Source organism: Oncorhynchus nerka, linkage group LG6 (assembly GCF_034236695.1).
Source record: "Oncorhynchus nerka isolate Pitt River linkage group LG6, Oner_Uvic_2.0, whole genome shotgun sequence".
Classification (NCBI taxonomy): domain Eukaryota; kingdom Metazoa; phylum Chordata; class Actinopteri; order Salmoniformes; family Salmonidae; genus Oncorhynchus; species Oncorhynchus nerka.
The window spans coordinates 59,949,803-59,971,916 of NC_088401.1; the positions used below are offsets into that span (position 1 = coordinate 59,949,803).

Genomic DNA, 22,114 nt, shown 5'->3' on the forward strand with positions numbered 1-22,114 from the left:
CACACACACACACACACACATACACTGTCTCTCTGAAGTTCCTATCTCAGGTCCAGAGAAATCTGTGAAGCAGCATGCGGCTTGTCCCAGTTCCTCTACTCTACCTGTGTGCGTGCGTGCGTGCACGTGTGTGTGTGTGATTGCATATTGCGACGAGACTGACCCATTTGAATCTAGAATGCAGTCTTCCACAAGCAACATGACTCCTTGAGTCTCATCAATTGCTTTAGATAAGGTGAAGTGATGGACTGATGCAGAAAATTTTGATTTTGCACGGAAAACTGAATATTTGACATACACACACGCACACACGCACACAGTCATATTTGTTGTTTTTTCTCAGCGTATATGGCTTAGCATATGGTCCACTCTAAATGAAAAAGTTTAACAGCAATTTTGTCACCATAGCTTTGGGGCGAGGGTGTAACTACATACAAGCAGTCACATCCTGATTTGAAAGCTGTTGGTCTCACCACTGGATTTATTGCGCGGCAGACGCACAACACAATTTTGCCATACAAAATTTCAGCGCAGAACAGTGCACCGTGCACGTCTATTCTATTCATCTCTCAAGTCAAACGATGGTGTGAGACTGGGGGAGAGCATACATACTGGACTGGTGGATGGATGCCAACAACTGAGAGAAGAAGGTGTTTGGTTAAGTCATCGAGCGACAGCCTGAAAGGTGCGCGCGTTCAGATGCTCCGCAGGCACAGGTTTTTTTCCCTGGCAAGAGAGAGATAACGGGAGATGCTGCTGGAGTTGCTTTTGTGCCGTTCCGCTCTCTCTGTCTCTCTGGCTTTAATCTTTCCTTGGGACAAGACATTTGCCTAAGGGAGATGTGAAGAGGCTTAAAGTATGGCATGCAACGATGGTTTCTGCCAAGAAGGAGATGGTGACTGCGATGTACCCCAGTTATATTTCGACTCTCGTCTACCTTTTCTGCCTGACTGCTTGGTGAGTTTCTAAAATACTTGATCTGGGGGGGTGATATTCTCCTGTTAGATTGGCGCGAGCTGCTCTGGTGCCGCTGTCCATGGTCCTGAAGACTCTAGGTGCTGAAATCCAAAAGTGCTCTAACTGTGTCATATGGTTGTGACTCCCAATTTTGTCATCCATAGTCTGTGTATCGGGGAAGCTGCTGTCTTTCACGATAACAAACTATTTTGATTATTTGTGTCGTTTTTCAGTGTAAAGAGAATATCTGGAACGATAAAAAGGGATGAGAGAATATATCCCGAGAATTTCACACGCATTTTAGACCGACTACTGGACGGGTATGACAACAGACTGCGACCTGGATTTGGTGGTAGGTACCTATCTGAAGCAGTGACAGTTTTCGGCTGTTGAATGAGTTTCTATGTGGCTCAGAGATGGTCGAAAATTATTATCACTATTGTGCCAATGCTATTGAATAGTTTAGATAGGGTATGAGGTTGCGATCAAAATTGCATTGCATTTTTCAACCAGAGCTGTTCAATACTGTTTCAAGTGAAACATGTTGCTCTACTGAGTTACGAGCACTACCTCCCACAGAAGTACAACGACATTCCATGTTTCAAAAGCTGGTCATCATGAATTGAATTAACACGTTCTTATATTCACTGCTTTGACTCTTATGTGCGACTGAAAACGGTATGCTACCTTCAAATGTTTAAGCGAGTTTAGTTATGTAATCGCTGTGGAAAAAGCCGCTTAATGCACAATTTAAGTAGAAAGAGTGCAGATGTACTTTTCGTGTCTGTCAAATCCTCCACGAGCTCAAAGTATCCGACACACGTTTAAAGACTATGCATTTAACGAGAAGTAACTTCTTTATCGTTCATTAGGCCTACGGCAATGACATCTGACATGCATGTCGTTGTGCTTGAAAATACCTTAAGCTACGCTCTTCAACTCAACCCTAAAAAATCTTCCAACTCAGGGCGCGTAAAACTTCAGAACTCACCCTTCAAGTGTGCATAGCATAGGTTAGATACTGATCGGCTTGTCCCAGAGGTTTATGTTTTAAACCTATTTAGCTATTTTGCATTCCATTATATGCATGCTTAGAAACTGGTGCAGGTTGTTAGGTAGTCATAAGCTATAGACTATTGCATACAGGGCATTGCCGGCTATTTGGGTTAGTCGTTTTGGCACACATCCACACAGCACTACCAACCCAACGTTTGGCCCATGTTAGGCTGTTTCTGGGGTTTCATGTTTTACATATTATTCCAGGCCTACAGGTGAATACAGGTCAAATGAGGGTTGATGCTTAAAGGGTGGACTAGCAAACCAGAACTACTAGTCTAAGGTCTATTGGGGCTGTAATGAGATATGCCTAGGATATTCTAGGGATTGTGAAGCTGATTAAATTGTTCTCTCAATAGGTCCAGTGACAGAGGTGAAAACAGACATTTATGTGACAAGTTTCGGGCCTGTCTCTGATGTTGAAATGGTATGTACCAAATCAAGAATTTGAAACAGATGAGTACCCGAAAATAAGTTTGACTGACCATGCACTTATCGTCCCAAACATAACTGTTTATTTCTGACATTTGCCAATTTCTGTCTTTCGCTTCCTCAGGAGTACACCATGGACGTGTTCTTCAGACAGACATGGATGGACAGGAGGCTGAGGTATGAGGGGCCTATCGAGATCCTCCGCCTCAACAACATGATGGTCTCCAATGTGTGGACTCCAGACACCTTCTTCAGGAATGGCAAGAAGTCTGTGGCCCACAACATGACTGCCCCCAACAGGCTATTCCGCATCATGAAGAACGGCACCATTCTTTACACCATGAGGTAATACATTTGCCAAAATGCTTTACACCCTGATGCTTACCCAGCATGCCAGTGTTACAATGCTAAGTGCTATTCAGCCTACCTACAGTATCCATCATAAAAGTAGGGACTCACTGTATAGATATGATGCATGTTTGAGTTCTGTTTAGACGGGTCCCAACTCTCTCCAACTCCCATTGGTTCTAATATGTTTGGGTTTATGTGTCCCCAATAGGTTGACTATCAGTGCAGAGTGTCCCATGAAGCTGGTTGACTTCCCCATGGATGGACATGCATGCCCTCTCAAGTTTGGAAGCTGTAAGTATGATATGACACTGTACGTCTATTCTAATACTGTATCAGGAGTGACTTGATGAAGTGGTTCTTAGTCCTTGTTCTGATGACATGCATACTTCGGAACACTGTGTATTTATTGACATACACCCCAAAGCAAATCCACTTGTACTGTTTCTTAGTAGATCTTAAACCTGACACTGTTTACGTGCTTACATGCTTTCATAGTAAACTCATTTGTCCTTTGTCTCAATTCACTTAGTATGCAATGTTTTAAAAAACCTATTTATACTTCAATGCACTAAATCTGTCCCAGTTCGTCACATAAATGAAGTTGACTAATTGGGTTAGAAAAATATACCATTCTATTGTAATACCATTACCATATGAATTGTCATATTCTTCCAGCTTTGTCATATTTGAGGATTTCAGACATATTCCCAGAGTGAGAAGTAATTACTTTTCTGACTAAAATGCTAATAATACATTACATTCTTTTTGTACCAAAAACAGAAGAAAGAAACCCAAAATCAGCACTATTATTCATAATGAGAGGTCAGCAAAACAGTGACTTATCTCCGATGAAAGGATCTCTCCAATGAGCCTTCTTTCTTGTCAGAAAACAGTAGTGATTTAAGATAACATCTGCTGAGGGGAAAACTAAAGAAAGGAGGAGGAATGAAGGATGGTTTTCCCATGCACTTCACAATCCTCCCCCAATCTGTTATCAGCAATTGTGACATTGTAGAGGTAGAGGACAAAATAGATTCCTCTGTTATCATTCTGTCACATTACTCTTGGTTTAAGATAGTACCTTCCCATCCTCCCATCCTGGCCCAGAGTCAGGGAAGTAGATGTTGGACCCGATGGTGTAAAGGTCAGAATCCCTCTCCTCGCCCCTGGTTAGCTCAGACCTATTCCGGTTCTCTCCAGAGCTGGTGTGTGTCGGAGCGCCGCGCAGCTTTCCGCTCCACAACATGCCCCAGCTGGCCCATTTTCCCGGCGCAGTTGGTGTCCTGCCGACTTCGAGTCCCCTGTGGGAAACGGCAAATGAGAACAACGTAAGGGGGCATGCGTAGCCGGAGACAGACCCTAACATAAACCCAAGCCTGTGTTCTCGTTTTTCTTTCAGCCCTGTCTTATAGGAACTCTCATGTCACATTTCACTGTTTTTGCAACATCTTTGCAACGTTGGATATGCAAAAACATTGTACCAAAGAGCTTGTGAGACCGGGTAGTTTGTTTAAAAGCCAACTCATTGCTATTGCTATTGTACTACTCATTTTCCATCAAATTATGAGGAAAAGATATCTGAAAACCCAGAGAGTGTACCATTTGAGGTAATCTTCAACATTTGCATGTATTAAGTCAGTGAGTGAAGTGCAGATCAAGTGGGGAAATCATGTGTGACTGGACTTTTCACCATCACGTCAATATGTCTCTTTCAAATGCATTGTGATCACCTGACTAAATGGGGGAGATAGAAACATTTCTCATGTTCACAGAGCTTAGAGTTATGAAGAGGATGTCACCGGCTTACAGTAGTCATTCTTTCATAAACTTAAACGTGACATTCTCTCTATCCTATAATTAATCCTCTCCTCTCTCTCTGTCTCACTCTACAATTTAGAATTGGCCTCAACCCCCCCCCCCCCCCCACTTGAGAGTTTAATCCAAATCTTTTCCTTCTCCACCCTCAGATGCATACCCTAAAACAGAGATGATCTATACCTGGACCAAAGGACCACAGTATTCAGTGGAGGTTCCCCCAGAATCCTCCAGCCTAGTGCAGTACGATCTCATTGGCCACACTGTCAGTAGTGAAGAGGTCAAGTCAATCACAGGTATGATGGGCTGGTGAAAAGCTACTTACCATTGGTTAGATATAGTAGATATCCCCAACTCTGATGATGGTGATGCCATTCTTTGTTAATAATCATTTACATTTCTTCATCAGTTCTTACTTCCGTTTGGAATGTTTTCTCTACAGTGGATTTGTCCAAATAACTGTTTGACACCATGTACCTCAGAGAACAGAGAAGACACCATAAAAACCCCATGCTACCAGGAGTCCATTATTTCCTGTCCTCTTGCTCATTGTCTCATGCCAGTCATGAACTAATCAACTGTGATATCTATGGCTATCCGCCAGGTGAATACGTGGTGATGACAGTGCACTTCCACTTGAAGCGGAAAATGGGCTACTTCATGATTCAGACATATATCCCCTGCATCATGACAGTAATCCTCTCCCAAGTGTCCTTCTGGATAAATAAGGAATCGGTCCCGGCTCGAACAGTCTTCGGTAAGTATTACTCACAAATCCCGCCATTCTGTAGAATACGTCTGTTGAGAGGCAGAGAAGATGCAAATGTGAAGAGGGAAGTGCCTCTTCTGTGCCGTCTCTGTCTCCATTTTTTGTAGCTGTGTAGCCAGAGCATTCAACGTTCTGTCTTTAGCCTCTCACACATCTATTAAGGTCTACGCTTAATTAAATGTGTGTTATACTTCTATTTTTGTTATCCATCAAATTGGCAGTTGCATTTGCCAATATGCCCACTTGTATAGAAACAGAAGTGTTCAGTCCCCACTGTGGGTGGTGTCAGAAATGAAAGAGTACACCTTTAAGCTGGGAACCTTGTGCACCTTTCATGGAATTAGTGTACTTTACCAGATGTTCATCACATATCCTCTGTCTGTTTGCCTGGTCTCCTATCAATTCCACACCACCTTTCCCTTCGTTGCGTAATCAGACTTTTACAAGTGCTCTGTGTAAATCTGCATTTCTGTATTGCATAATTGAGTATCCATTTCTTGTATTATAGTCTTCAGTCTTATTCTTTTTCATGCCCATTTAGTTTGCTGAACTGAAATTAACTTTAGCACTTAATTAACCTCTCCTGGATTTTTTTTTAGTGAGTTGTAGACATGGATAGAATTTTAGCTAGCTTGAGACTAGTACTTTTTAGACGGGACTAACAGAAAATGAGCCAAACTAGCCTGTCGGCTAGTACCATTTTTCTCTTTTGAAATATCCCATAGCACAGATTTTGGACACGGGCTAGTAAAAATTGCTGTCTACTAGCCTGGCTGGCCAGTGCCCAAAATCCTTAAATTCCATGCCTGGTTGTAGAGGATTAGCTGTGTAGGATAGGGTCCTTTTAGTATAGAAGAAATCTAGTGCACGTGGCTGAGTAATGTAAGGTCAGTGGTTTCTGAGGTGTACTGTTGTCCTCCTGCTAGCTTCTTCTATTTCTTCAATATTGATTGCTGGGATGTTGGTTATGTGGGTGATTGCTGGGATGTTGGTTATATGGGTGATTACTGTGCTGTTGGTTTTATGGATGATTGCTGGGGTGTTGGTTTTATGGATGATTACTGGGGTGTTGGTTTTATGGATGATTGCTGGGGTGTTGGTTTTATGGGTGATTGCTGGGGTGTTGTTTATATGGGTGATTACTGGGGTGCTGTTTATATGGGTGATTACTGGGGTGTTGGTTTTATGGATGATTGCTGGGGTGTTGGTTTTATGGGTGATTGCTGGGGTGTTGTTTATATGGGTGATTACTGGGGTGCTGTTTATATGGGTGATTACTGGGGTGTTGTTTATATGGGTGATTGATGGTGTGTTAGTTATATGGGTGATTGATGGTGTGTTAGTTATATGGGTGCTTGCTGGTGTGTTGGTATGTGGGTGCTTGCTGGGGTGTTTGTTAAATGGGTGATTGCTGGTGTGTTGGTTATGTGGGTGATTGCTGGGGTGTTGGTTATGTGAGTGATTGCTGGGGTGTTGTTTATATGGGTTGTTGCTAGGGTGTTGTTTATATGGGTGATTGATGGGGTGTTGTTTATATGGGTGATTGATGGTGTGTTAGTTATATGGGTGCTTGCTGGTGTGTTGGTTATGTGGGTGCTTGCTGGGGTGTTTGTTAAATGGGTGATTGCTGGTGTGTTGGTTATGTGGGTGATTGCTGGGGTGTTGGTTATGTGAGTGATTGCTGGGGTGTTGTTTATATGGGTTATTGCTGGTGTGTTGGTTATGTGGGTGATTGCTGGGGTGTTGGTTATGTGAGTGATTGCTGGGGTGTTGGTTATGTGAGTGATTGCTGGGGTGTTGTTTATATGGGTTATTGCTGGTGTGTTGGTTATGTGGGTGATTGCAGGGGGTGTTGGTTATATGGATGATTACTGGGGTGTTTGTTATATGGGTGTCTATGAGGATGTGTGACTTTCATGGGCACCACTGTAAAATAATTGGAGGATATTTTGTTTGGGAAAAGTACTGTTTTGGCTGATCCAGTGGGGTTGGTAGTTGAAAATACAGTAGGTTTAATGTAATGAGAAGGTAATTGCTTTTTGCTCTTGCATGTGTTCATGGAAATATACATTTCTTTATGAGCACCCACTTTTGGCACTTTGTTACATGCTACTCCACATGATGTTGGTTACTGCATCTGTTTCATCTGTGGGCCTATTCATTTAGCCCGCTGACTTTCTTTCAGGGACACATATCGCTGACTCAATGGGTTCTACTCATATCTCAGCAGCTGTAGAGGCCAGTGTGTGTTATTCCACAGCCACATTGATTCACACAACGCCCCAATGCATCCCCTCAGTCCCCTCCCGTCTCAGTGGCAAGCTAATGAAACTGTCCAATATGTGACAGGAGGGTGTCGTGGGAACATAAATATTGTTGCAATGGCCAATCCCCCGGGCTGTGGGGCTGTTACAGTACTCTCTCGTCTCTCGCATGTGTGTGGGAGTGTGTACTAACGTACAGGCTGACTGGCATTTTCTTCCCTTCTCTCCTCTTCCCACGATATAACGTTCCATTTTCTGACTCTGTGACTCCAAGCCTGGCACATATAATGGTTGTAGAGGAGGGAAAAAGGACATTGACTTGAGGGATGATTAGCAAAGCTCCCCCTGGAGGCTCAATGTGTTATTGTCTGGTGATGTTGGAATTTGACATTGACGTCATATAAAACTAGCCTGGTCTCAGATATGTTTGTCCAATCAATGTCTGGCATGACAAAGGCCATAGGGGTTGGCCAAACAGCACAATGAGATCTGGGACCAGGCTAATGAAAATGGTTCCGCCTCTTGAACATGCACTGGTCATGTTAACCATTCTGTTCCAATCCAAGCAACCTTCATTAAAGCAATGAGATCCATTCTGTCCTAATCCAAGCAATTTTATAGCAATGAGACCCATTCCGTCCTAATCCAAGCAACCTTAAATCAATGAGATCCATTCTGTCCTAATCCAAGCAATTTTAAAGCAATGAGAGCCATTCTGTGCTAATCAAAGCAACTCCAAAGCAATGCGTTCTAATCTTAACAATGTGTCACAAGATAAGGAATGAAAATGCACGTGTTCCAATAGAAACAGGCATTATTCAAAAATTGGATTGTAATAGCTCATCTGATTAAAATCAGTCACACCTCGTTAATCTGTATCAAGAACGATTGTGCCTCTGATCTCGCCAATTAACCCAATGAAAGACACGAATATGAACTAATATCCTAATATTAAAGCTAATATCTACCTCTGGATATTTCGTCCTCGGAATCATACATTACAGAATCGTCCGGTGGTCGGCTGAGTTTAGACACATAATTATGCTGCGAGTCACGTCAGAGCAGGTGGTCTGGCGGTACATATTGTGTCATATCTCTAACATAAAGGTGATTTTCATTAAATCACATGTATAGCTATTTGCTAATAATCCCAAGGACATGTGACCTACAAGTTTATTGTAACTCCCCAGTTATTGTAATGGTATGATCCTTGGCGCAGGTCGGATTGGTTATTGTTTAAAAGGGAATTAGAGAGGAGGGAAAGTAGGTACGCTACGGGGTCGCTAGGGCAATCTCATTAAGTGGGAACGCATTGGAAGCAAAAGTCAATAGGTCATCGACTGGAGGTTTACAGGTCATTCTAGTGTCACAAACATTCATTTTCCTGTTTTTCATATTTAGCATTAAGGCTGTCATGCGTTGCTTTGTGTGCTGAATTTTCTAAATCATTTTCATAGATTTTCTAAGAAGTTGTAGACCTGAACTAGCACACCTGATTCAATTAGTTATGTGATTGATGATTAGTTGATCAGTTGAATCAGGTGTGCTAGTTCAATACATTGAACAGCTGGGGGTCCCTGAGGAAAGGTTTGAGTCATTCTGATATAGAGGATGGTTAGGCCTACTGTTTTAGTTGTATTAGTTTAGTGTGTTGATGTAACTTGTATTATTTTGACTACAGCCAAGGTTAAACTTTTTCTCATTTTCAGGCATCACCACAGTCTTGACCATGACCACGTTGAGCATCAGCGCGCGCCACTCCCTCCCCAAGGTCTCCTACGCCACAGCCATGGACTGGTTTATTGCCGTGTGTTTTGCCTTTGTCTTCTCCGCCCTCATCGAGTTCGCTGCCGTCAACTACTTTACCAACGCGGAGATGGAGAGACTGAAAAGGAAGCCGGCAAAATGCCCACCGGCCCCCCAAACAACCCCAGTGAAAGTGAAAGATATGGAGGAAGTTCTGCAGGTGAGACTTAAGACTTATTTTCATTCCCTTTACCCCATCAGAGACTGATGTGTGCACTCCCCTTGCTAATTTGTTTGCTAATCTCATCAAATGGAGATTCAATTCAAGTCTAAAATATCAGCGATATTGAAAGGCCATGTTTTTCAAACTTTCCGATTTGCTTTAAAGACTCTTTTGTGACAGATGAGAATTAAATAAGCATTTACAATGACTGGCATTCATGAATCACATGGTGATCACCCATTCAAAGAAATGCATTGGAAATGTCAGACAATACTATAACTGAAAGTTACTTTATCATTGATAGTTTGCTTCTTTTATTACCCCCCTCTTTCTCTGTACCCCTCTTTCTCTGTACCCCTCTTTCTCTGTACCCCTCTTTCTCTGTACCCCTCTTTCTCTGTACCGCTCTTTCTTTGTACCCCTCTTTCTCTGTACTGCTCTTTCTTTGTACCCCTCTTTCTCTGGACCGCTCTTTCTTTGTACCCCTCTTTCTCTGTACCGCTCTTTCTTTGTACCCCTCTTTCTCTGTACTGCTCTTTCTTTGTACCCCTCTTTCTCTGTACCCCTCTTTCTCTGTACCCCTCTTTCTCTGTACCCCTCTTTCTCTGTACCGCTCTTTCTCTGTACCCCTCTTTCTCTGTACCCCTCTTTCTCTGTACCGCTCTTTCTCTGTACCCCTCTTTCTCTGTACCCCTCTTTCTCTGTACCCCTCTTTCTCTGTACCCCTCTTTCTCTGTACCCCTCTTTCTTTGTACCCCTCTTTCTCTGTACCGCTCTTTCTTTGTACCGCTCTTTCTTTGTACCCCTCTTTCTCTCTCTCTCTCTCTCCTTGATAGCATGAGCTAGAAGCATGATGACGATTCACTTCCTGAAGGCCAAATAAGAATAGTAAATGGTGAACACACATTAAGTTTGGCCTGTTTACAGTACAGCTGTCTGCTTAGATCAATGCACGCCATTTGTAATCCAGCGCAGAGGCTTAGCAATATTATCCCTAAAAATTCTAAATATGCTCTGAATGTCCTACATGTGCTTGCTTTCTTGTGATTAAAAAAGACTCTCCAGCATTTTAAGACACACGTGTTTTGAAGACATGCGTTATAGAATGGGTAACGTGTTAAATAGTAGTAATAATAATTGACCTATAGTTGCAATGTGACGCAAACATGTTGTTGTTCAGCATTTTACAATCTGTTCTCTTGAAAGCATATGCGTGCCTAAAGCGTGTGTAATGGGGTTTGACCAAACATGTTTCTATTGAATTCATTACTCCATTCATGTGATCTATCAGAAACACAGGCCTACTGTAGTAAGAACACAATCCTACATTTGAGGGCATTACATTGTGCGGTGTTACATTTCTTGCGTCACAGTCCAACTGTTGATTGATGGCTGATTCCCACCAGAAAACAGCCATACATTCCCCCTGTGTGGCCCGAAGACTACTTAGTTTCTCTGTGGATCTCAAATCCTCGTGTGGAATAATCTCGCCTGAATGCAGTTTAGTGACAACGGCACATCAATGGATTAGCAGGTTGCCACGGCAACACAGCCGGGTCACGCGCGTGTGTGTGTGTGTATATAGGTTTCAGATGCCTCTTTTCCTAGAGAGCCGTGGCCCCAGCCCCAGTGGGGAAATCTGCTCGGCATTAGGACCTGTGGCGTATATTGATGTGGCGCAGATTTTTCTAAGCCTTACCTTCCAGCCATAGTGTTGTCAAACTTAGCCTAGAATCCACAGTTCTCCGCCTCACATCTCTCAGACAGGAGGCCATATGGTTAGCTGTTTAGAAACATTCCATTGGGAGTCAGTGGGGGAATTATCACTGTTGAGGCTGTGGTTAGAGTGCAGCAGCGCCCTCTACTGGGGTTGAAATACTATGATTGCTCTCGGGAGATGAGCTCTTTTGATGTTTTACTGTACTGCCACACCACCCCATGGAACAGTGCTTGTGACATAAGTTTGTGTGAAATTACCGAAAGCCTACCCAAATAATGTCTTTGAGCTGGGTTATTCTACCATACAAACTAAAGTAAGCCAGTCATATTCAGGCCCATAGGCCAAGTTTAGAATGGGAGGTTTCTGGCTGTTTTATCCTGATAGTCCTCTAGCACGGAGAGGTCTATATAGTTCATATTTATCAGCACAATCCCATTTGTCATATTTTACCTTACCACAAAGAATTAAGTGAATGTCTAATTTCAGTCAAATGTCTCCTCTTCAAGGTGTGTGCTCTTGTTGTTGCACAGTTCACTGCAATATGGGTTTTTTGCTTATTTTTCCTCCTCCACAGCATAACCCTGATACCAATGGGAACCTTCGCAAACGGATGAACTATATGTCCCAGCAAGACATCCAGAAAGCTGAGTCATACAGCACAGCAGCTACAGGGGTAACCAGGAGACAACCCCAGTCTGGCCAATCGTCTTCATCCACTGGGTCGACTGGGGACACCATCATCCTACCCCACTCCAGCCCCGGCCCTGCCAGCCAACCGAACACCTCCTTCACCACCCTGTCCGTCAAGAACACGCCCCCAGCTCCACCCACCACCCCGACAGTACCAGCCAATCAGAGCCAGCCCACTGCTGACTCCTCCCTCCAGGACCTCCTAGGACCTAGACTGGAGCACATTCAACTGATGGGTAAAAATGAGCCCAAGCAGTCGCCGTGCTCCCAGCCGACCACCACTGGTATGGGCGGGACCAGTAAAATCGATAAGTACGCTCGCATCCTGTTCCCGGTGTCCTTCGGAGCCTTCAACATGGTCTACTGGGTGGTTTACTTGTCCAAAGACACTATGGAGGCCAAATTTCGAGGCCAAATCTAGTTTCTAGCTCCTCTAGGGGTGATCTTGGGAATGATTTTCTACACACTGTATAGTGACGGGATAACAACAATGAGTTCTCCTGAATCCTATCAGAGATCTGGAGAAACGAAAGATGACATGACAAGGAAACCAAACATGCTGGACAAGAGCCTTAAATAATTACACCTAGGAATACTAATCTCAGAACATCTGTTTGTTTCATTTTCTAGAGGGCTTCTGAGAATGCGCATGGTAACATAACCATTCCAAATATGCCTGAATCAAACAAATCACAACTAGGCCATACCCTGAGTGGCCATATCCAATATTCAATACAGTAATTGTTTGATTGATTGGTTAGTTTTAATGTTAGTAAGTATGGTCACTGACGCAAAATACAGTAATTACTGATCTTAGCAAAAACGGCTAATAGATCCCTCTAGTCTTAGCAGGCGTTGCTACAATGACAAAGGATTAGGAGTCACAATATCGCTGAGGGTGAGCCGGACACACTACAAGTCACAAGGTGTCAAGAAGAACAGAGATGCATTGACAAGCAGATTTGGGGTGCATTTTCTCCCTTACTGATAAACACCAGTTATGTTGTCATTTGTTCTGGTATCAGATGTAGATCCATTTTGTCCACTCAAATCTACCAAGCCTGTACAGCGAACCTCGACCAAGCTTTGTTAATAAGCGTAGAATGAGGTTACCATACATGCTGGCCTACTTTGCTCAGTACCCTACAAACAACATTTCCAGGGGATAAGGTTCCTCTAAGCCCTATTAGTTCAATATTCTGAGTACATTCCCTCCAACAACATTCTAGGGAGTCTTTGGTTGAATGTTCAACTATTAAATGATGTGTTTTTCTTTTACGTAGTCTGTTTCTGGAACAGTGTATTAATGTATTCATTAAACATGAAATAAGAATATTGATAACTCACAAAGGAATATATTGTAGGAATCTGGTGAAACCCTTTGTTTTGGGAACATTTCCTCTGAGTTCAGGGGTGTTAATTTCTTTGCATATGTGGGGGCCTGATTGAGGGTTTTCATGGGCCTTTCATGTACGGCACCTGTTATTGTCCATCATGAGGTCAGAGGAAGGGTCATTCCACATATCATAATTTGTTACATTGGTGTAGAATGCAACTATGAGACCATCAGAGACCACAAGTTATGCCGGTTAGGGACTTGAGAGATCGGGAGGAACGTGTATAGTGACTATGCAATTCTCTCTGGGCGTTTCCTAGTGCATTAGCCTTGAGTGCTGAGGGTCTTTAGGGTCCTATACAAACTTTGGATAGCTTTCCACTGATAAGGTACAAAGTTCCACATTTCTCATTCCTAAATGTGCCATGTCCATGGCATCTATGCAACCTCTCTTATAGTAAAAGTATACTGCTGTCTCCCTGAGGACAGCTCCGCTCTCGTTATCAGCTGAGGTGATGTCATCTGCAGAGGCATGGTTAGTGACTTTCCTAATGCCTGGTTTCCTGCTAATGGCTATTATCACCCAGACAGGTCTTACATAGTTGGCCCCTCAGTCACTGTTGACATAATAGTGCATTAAGTTCCTGCAGATGGGGCTCAAAACAGAGAGGCTGATAGACAGCTCAATATGTCTGCCACAGCCTCATGTCTCATTGATGCACTCGTGTGAAATTGATTCTGCACTCCCAACTACACACACACACAATCACACATCCACGTGCAACACACACACTCTTTAAGGAACTTGTTCGCAACCGGTGGAATGGTGTGTTTTGATGCATTTTGTGTGTTCTTTTCCCCAGCTGTCCCCAGTATTTTCTCTCAATAACACACCTTGCCTAGTGATTGATCAGGTGTCACGGGCAGTTCGCCTTGCTTGTTGAAATAATTTCAGGCTAGACTGCGGCCGGCTAATGAAAGTTGGGTCTTACCTAAAGAGCTCCTGGTTGCTGTGTGGGAGCAGCGAAACAAGTGTAGCGAGTCTAGTGTATATATGCAGAGAGCTCTTGCAGAGGATGTGGTTGACTGGTTACGTCTGATACAAAAGCATCCCCCTGGGTGTTCAGCCAGAGTACAGCAGAGGGGGAGGGAGGTCATTATGCAGGCCCAATAAAGGAACACATCGACATCACTTTTATTCGTACAGGCCCTCAGTGTGTTTGGTCTACGTCTTGAATATCTAAATGAGACTGCTAAGAAGAAGACCTGCGGATATGATGTGTTAACTCACCGCAAACCCAGGCCTAATCTGTCCACCGCTTAAGCCCAATGGTTGAATAAATGTGACCCCTAAAGATGTTCTCAGACATGGTCCTGAAGGTCAGTAGATCAATTGATGGAACATAAGCTAGTTATAAAAGCAATGTACTTTCAAGTCAATAATATGTGCGATTACTTTTCAGCGTAATTGTGTTTTACACAAAAGACTTGTGTGGTTTGTGTTATGTGGCAAGCATCATTTCAGCTTGGAAATCACATTAGGCTTCTTCCACCAATTTGAACATGTCTGTCATACTGGACTCCGATGCTGAGCTTTGTCTTTGCTTCCTGTTTTAGGGATGATTTCACAGACCTAGATCCGCCTATTCCGATCTACTGCCACTGGAAGAGAATCAGATTTGTAATTGACTTAGCAATGGAAGTCTTTGTCTCTGAGAATAACTGGAGATATTTTTTTTTTCATTGTACAAGCAGTTATGTGAGCAAATATCCATAAATGCTCCTTGGACTGCCTCCAGAACCAAGCCCAGGCGAGGAGTAAAACTGCGAGAGGGATTGGGATGGCATACACGTAGGTGGAATAAAAAAGGCATTGTTACTTCTTTCCAAGAGGTTAACCCTTACACAAAATGGTGAACTCCTCCTGACTGTACATACTCACAACAATAACCGAATGTCTTTGTACAAAATACTGACGTTGTGTGTTTTGTAGTCAAGAGAATATTTACCATTGCAATTGGCTATGCAAGACGAATATGTTAAAATTGTGACATAGTGCAGGTGCCCATTCTGGACCTTCTGAGAGGAAGTGACATCACTCTCAGCCAAATAAACAGAGTGCATAATGTGACATTGATGGGTCTGGTTTCTTGATCTTCTCTTTCTATAATGTTAAAGTAATTCATATGTTATGTGGTCAGTCATTAGGCTGTCATTTTCCCAGCCACATGTCTTCTTCCTATTTGGTAAAAAGGCTTACTGTGGTGCGCAAAAGAAAATCTGTGAATCTCTTGGTATAACTGTTTAATGGCATCCATATTAGTACAACTTCAGTCATGGTCCTCAAACGCCACCCCTTGCTCAGGTAAAAAACATCAACCATCCAGTTCAGTTCTCTCTGTTTTTGGACTTCCTAACCCTTATGGCTAAAATGTTAGTAACTGCATTGACAGCCCTGGCCTTAATTTAATAATATATTGCCTGTAAATAACATGAACAGTTTGTTGGTGCTCGACTTGAGAGGTAATTTCACAAAGCAATTAAAGCATAATTAAGAAAAATTACTTCATAGATGGTTGGCTGAGGGCTTGTCATTGACAAGTGCCAGGCAATTATCTGAGGGACTCTGACTCATGCTTGTTATAACCTGCTGCTGCTATCCCAATTTTACTCACACATCTCACTGGTTAGCATGTCACAGCAGTCAATGATGTGTAAGCAACTCGACAACAACCCCAAACGGGAGTGAAATGAGAACATTTCTCAATTAGCGGAGTATTGTGTCTGAGTACAGTCTTGGCATTTATTTTCTTGACCCAGAACAGTTTTGACTGGTCATGTAGTCCATTTATTTTTGGGGGGTTATGGTAAGACTGTTATACGTTTCATAACCAAGGGTTATATTTCATTTACTTGAAATTATTGGAATCCTACTTTGTTTCCTACCTTTGCCAATATCAACACACATCCTCCTCGCTCCTCCCCAGGGTACATAAAAAGGCATATCATTTAGGTCAGTACACTAGTCTGTCCTGCTTTAAATATGTTTAGTGTTATGCCCCCTGCTGACATGTAATGATGTTACACCACAAACTTAAAATAATGTGGGAGCGGTCATTATGAAGTCTTATCAAGATTTTATCCAGTCAGAATTTTCTTGGTAATATGTCTTGCTGTCTAACCTAAAAAAGGAGAATTGTGTATTGTTCTCTTAGAAAAATGTAAAGTTTCAGGTGAAATAGACAATAGAAACTCAGATGTATTTTGATAGTTTGTGACCCCTGAAGTGACTAGGGCAGGGGTCTCCAGTGGTGGAAAAAGTACCCAATTTTCATATTTAAGTAAAGGATACCTTTAAAAGAAAGTGACTCAAGTAAAAGTCACCCAGTAAAATACTACTAGAGTAAGTCAACACTGGGGCCCCACAAGGGTGCGTTCTGAGCCCTCTCCTGTACTCCCTGTTCACCTACGACTGCGTGGCCACGCACGCCTCCAACTCAATCATCAAGTTTGCGGACGACACAACAGTGGTAGGCTTGATTACCAACAACGACGAGACGGCCTACAGGGAGGAGGTGAGGGCCCTCGGAGTGTTGTGTCAGGAAAATAACCTCACACTCAACGTCAACAAAACTAAGGAGATGATTGTGGACTTCAGGAAACAGCAGAGGGAACACTCCCCTATCCACATTGATGGGACAGTAGTGGAGAGGGTAGTAAGTTTTAAGTTCCTCGGCGTACACATCACAGACAAACTGAATTGGTCCACCCACACAGACAGCATCGTGAAGAAGGCGCAGCAGCGCCTCTTCAACCTCAGGAGGCTGAAGAAATTCGGCTTGTCACCAAAAGCACTCACAAACTTCTACAGATGCACAATCGAGAGCATCCTGTCGGGCTGTATCACCGCCTGGTACGGCAACTGCTCCGCCCACAACCGTAAGGCTCTCCAGAGGGTGGTGAGGTCTGCACAACGCATCACCGGGGGCAAACTACCTGCCCTCCAGGACACCTACACCACCCAATGTCACAGGAAGGCCATAAAGATCATCAAGGACAAAAACCACCCGAGCCACTGCCTGTTCACCCCGCTATCATCCAGAAGGCGAGGTCAGTACAGGTGCATCAAAGCTGGGACCGAGAGACTGAAAATCAGCTTCTATCTCAAGGCCATCAGACTGTTAAACAGCCACCACTAACATTGAGTGGCTGCTGCCAACTCACTGACTCAACTCCAGCCACTTTAATAATGGGAATTGATGGGAAATGATGTAAAATATATAACTAGCCACTTTAAACAATCTTACCTAATATAATGTTTACATACCCTACATTATTAATCTCATATGTATATGTATATACTGTACTCTATATCATCTACTGCATCTTTATGTAATACATGTATCACTAGCCACTTTAACTATGCCACTTGGTTTACATACTCATCTCATATGTATATACTGCACTCAATACCATCTACTGTATCTTGCCTATGCCGCTCTGTACCATCACTCACTCATATATCTTTATGTACATATTCTTATCCCCTTACACTTGTGTCTATAAGGTAGTAGTTTTGGAATTGTTAGCTAGATTACTTGTTGGTTATTACTGCATTGTCGGAACTAGAAGCACAAGCATTTCGCTACACTTGCATTAACATCTGCTAACCATGTGTATGTGACAAATAAAATTTGATTTGATTTGATTTATTTAAATGTACTTAAGTATCAAAAGTAAAAGTATAAATCATTTAAAATTACTTGTATTAAGCAAACCAGATGATTTTCTAGTTTTTTTTTATTTTAACTGTCTAAACACAGCCCTTTTTTTTTACAGTTCAACACTCAGACACAATTTAACAAACAAAGCATTTGTGTTTAGTGATTCTGCCAGATCAGAAGCAGTAGGGACGACCAGTGATGTTCTCTTGATAAGTCAGTGAATTAGACAATTTTCCTGTCCTTCTAAGCATTCAAAATGTAACGAGTACTTTTGTGTGTCAGGGAAAATGTATGGAGTAAAAAGTACATTACTTTCTTTAGAAATGTAGTGGAGTAAAAGTAAAAAGTTGTCAAATAGTAAAGTAGATACCAAAAAAAAAACGTAAAGTACTACTTAAAGTATGGGGGTCTCACACCGGTAGATCGCAAGCTATAACAGTAGCTCGCAGCCCACCTATGAGTAGCTATCCAAGCAATTCTAAAAGGACATTAAAAAAAAATTGTGTTCCATCAAAAACTGTCAAACATAAAGCTCCCGGCTACTATCCAATCAAAGCCACATTGACATTATCCCATCCCTGGTTAGCCACTATTGACAATATTGGACAATAAGATATTAGGATTATTTGTCTCAATTGTGTGGCCATTGCAAACTCTGCTATGACATGCTGCAGCAGCAGGCTTAACAGCAGAAACATCACCAGACAGACACGTTTCATTCTTGCTTAATGAGTAATTAAAGGGAAATTACACTTACATCTAAATGGGGGGTTTTCACACCTCAAAAATGGTGTTCTGGTGTGATTTTAAGCGCTGACATGGGCTCAGAACATACATTTTTGTTGTTTCTCTATGAATAATTGAAAATAGAGTGAAAATCTAAAACCAGGAAAAATACAAAAGGCTATTTTATGGGGCCCCATTAGAGCTGTTTATTAACATTTACATTACATTTAAGTCATTTAGCAGACGCTCTTATCCAGAGCGACTTACAAATTGGTGCATTCACCTTATGACATCAACCATTATTTTGTCAGGTATATTGACAGAAAATACACATCTTATACACTAAGGACCCAGGGAAGAGTTGCAGGGTAGATGAGAAGAAAAGAATGGTCCTATTTCAAAGCTATATGAGTAGCTCGCGACATGTTTAATTGCTAGAAAAGGTTGGAGACCCATGGCTTAGGGAATATTCCTAGATTGATTCAAGGTCAAGAGAGGGCTAGGGAACCTGCGGTTCTTGGACACCTAACAAGTTCACACACATCCATACACTTTCCCTTGTTGTTCATATATTTAGGTTATTCTCAAACCTCTAAAAGTCCAATTTTGATGGTGATTTTTTAAAATGTTCATTCGATTGACTCGTAGGTGCGTCAATAGACTCCTCTTAAGGATCGGACCCGATTTTTCAATTATCGCCTAAAATGACATACCCAAATCTAACTGCCTGTAGCTCAGGACCTGAAGCAAGGATATGCATATTCTTGATAACATTTGAAAAGAAACACTTTGAAGTTTGGGGGGGTGGGTGGACACCGATCCCGTAGAGGTTAATTCACATGTGTATGATTCATCTGTGGAATTACATAAGACTGGAGGAGAGAAGAGTTAAATGATACAGAAGATGTTTCTGTATGGATTTATCGTTTCATGATTTCACCTGAAAATCCAAGTGGGGAGAAATATGAAAGTTTGGGAGTGTCATTTTCAGGCATGTGCCAAGCCTGTTCCCTAGTTGCGTCTATAAGTAATCAATGTTCTTTATTTTGTACCTCATCATTCCGTTTCATATCAGGGGAAGCATTTGGGGTTGCCATTACACTTGAGCAAACAACTCAAAAGCTACACCTCCATTATTTCTAATTATGTGCAAAACATGTTTCATCATTTAAACATCATTATTTCAGCGAGACCTATCCATGTAGGTGTGTAACCCGTTTTAATTAATGAAGGTATTTATTCCTCCTAGAGTGCATACTTAATTGGAGTGCAATAAGCAACACCTGCAACTGAGGAAAAGCTATACATTTGTGAAGCACGACTGAGTTCATGTTACCATCTCGGTCAGAGCACAGTAATCATATGCATTTATTAAATATTGCAAAATGTTTAACAGATTCATGAACAACACAATAACAAGGTACTGTAACTGCCAACATAAAGGACCCCCCCCCCAACATAATGCATCTTAATAGGGCGTTGGGCCAACACGAGCCAGAAACGCTTCAATACGCCTTGGCATACAGTAGATTCTACAAGTATCTGGAACTGTATTGGAGGGATGCCACACCATTCTTCCACATGAAATGACATAATTTGGGGTTTTGTTGATATTGGTGGAAAACGCTGTCTCAGGCGTCGCACCAGAATTTTTTTCAATTGGGTTGAGATCTGGTGACCAATATAGGGCATAGCATATGGCTTACATCGTTTGATTGCGCAACAAACTATTCAGTGCCCTGTGAATGGGGGCATAGCCATGGTAGCCAAAATAATGGCCTGCTCAGCATTTTTATACATGATCCTAAGTAATGATGGGTTTTTAATTGCTTAATTAACTCAGGAACCACACCTGTGTGGAATCACCTGCTTTCATTATACTTTATCACTCACCTGTATGTCAAATGGCATCATTGTATTTAACTTCTTTTTTTTTTACAGGGGCAAGAGTCCTACATATAACCTTTCTCATCAGAGAAGGTTTCTCTATGGAAGTATGGGTTCTTAAAGCGTTCTCTGTTGGGTGAACAGGTTCTACCTGGAAAGGGTTCTACAGGGACAAGCCATAGAATCCTTTATGAAAGGTAGAATGTTTTTCCAAGAGTGTGGACATCACTACTGCGGCATGATGAGTGGCTGGTGCAGTACAGTGGTGCTATTACACTTCTAAAGGATGGGGCAGTGGTCAATGGCAAAGACTTTATAAGAGCTATTTCTCTTCTTTATTTGACATATTTTAAGACCAATGTAGTCGGAAAAGGAGAAAATAGATGGTGAGAAATGAATGTATTACATCAGAGAACATCCTGTAACATTATGGTAATAATATAGCTAGCTACATAGTACATTGAATTAATAAGCCAATTTTGTAACAAATTGAGCAATTATACATAATTCATTGAACCCATTAGCCTTATAACCTCTCCATTTCTCTCATTGTTGTTCTCTCACACCCTCACTCCCTCTCACTCATACATAAACACACACATACACACATTCTCTCACTCCCACACACACACACACACACACACACACAGTCCTTGCTACCTGTAAAGATGTAACACGGTTTGTCTTTTCCTCCATGGAGCAGTGTGGTCTTTATCGGTGTCACAGACCCTCGACAGCCTCTTCATCTGTATTCTGCAAGGCTTGTTGCCGAGGCAACAAGGCATGAAACAGGTCTGGCAGTTCCAGCAACATGTGTGGGATCAGCTGACCAAAATGATGATAATGTACGGCTGATTTAAGTGTATAATTTATGTTCTCATAAATCACTGATTAATGTCAATTGCCTTTGTTATACATTTTCCTCATATTTCCAGCATGTATAGTTTAGATAAGATATTACAGTAATTGTATCTTGCCATTTTATAATAACGTAAATGCATGAATGCCCAATATCATTACGTAAGGAGAATATGTGTAATTCGTCTATTTTGAATGCACCATATCTTGGATGGTAACATTGCAATCTTCCCCTCACAGATGATATACCTATATTATGAGAAACAATTTAGATAATAACTATTAAGAGTAAAGATCATTTTATATAAAAATACAAAACAAACATGGGAAGTGATCTGTTGAGTTACAGTAATGTGTCTCCAGCAGAGGACGCTGTCATCACCGTCATCATCAATAGTCCCACAGTCTTTATTAGAGAATGGCATGGCCTCCTCTAGTTACCTCGGTTACCCCATTGGATCACAGCAGAAATGTGACCTTTTTCAAGTACTTTTTTTTTTAGTTGTCTGCTTGTTTTGGTTAATTACAAAACTCAATTTAAGAAAATTGCCTGCTCCCAA

The 22,114-nt window shown here is 42.0% G+C and overlaps 1 protein-coding gene across 1 annotated transcript; it reads left to right on the forward strand.

Annotated features, from left to right (window-relative positions):
- Positions 1 to 849: 849 nt before the first annotated feature.
- On the forward strand, positions 850 to 15,490 carry gabra4 (gamma-aminobutyric acid type A receptor subunit alpha4). Its single transcript, XM_029662209.2, has 9 exons — positions 850 to 957; positions 1,191 to 1,309; positions 2,373 to 2,440; positions 2,570 to 2,790; positions 3,005 to 3,087; positions 4,764 to 4,907; positions 5,216 to 5,368; positions 9,354 to 9,610; positions 11,908 to 15,490. The coding sequence occupies exons 1-9, from the start codon at positions 872 to 874 to the stop codon at positions 12,442 to 12,444; spliced, it is 1,668 nt and encodes a 555-aa protein (XP_029518069.2). The 5' UTR covers positions 850 to 871; the 3' UTR covers positions 12,445 to 15,490.
- The last annotated feature ends 6,624 nt before the right edge of the window (positions 15,491 to 22,114 follow it).

Excerpts from the sequence above, each read along its gene's own strand:
- gabra4 (XM_029662209.2), top strand. The coding sequence starts at position 872 with ATGGTTTCTGCCAAGAAGGAGATGGTGACTGCGATGTACCCCAGTTAT. Across the intron at positions 958-1,190 it reads CTTTTCTGCCTGACTGCTTG|TGTAAAGAGAATATCTGGAA; the intron begins GTGAGTTTCTAA and ends GTCGTTTTTCAG. Across the intron at positions 2,441-2,569 it reads CTGTCTCTGATGTTGAAATG|GAGTACACCATGGACGTGTT; the intron begins GTATGTACCAAA and ends TCGCTTCCTCAG.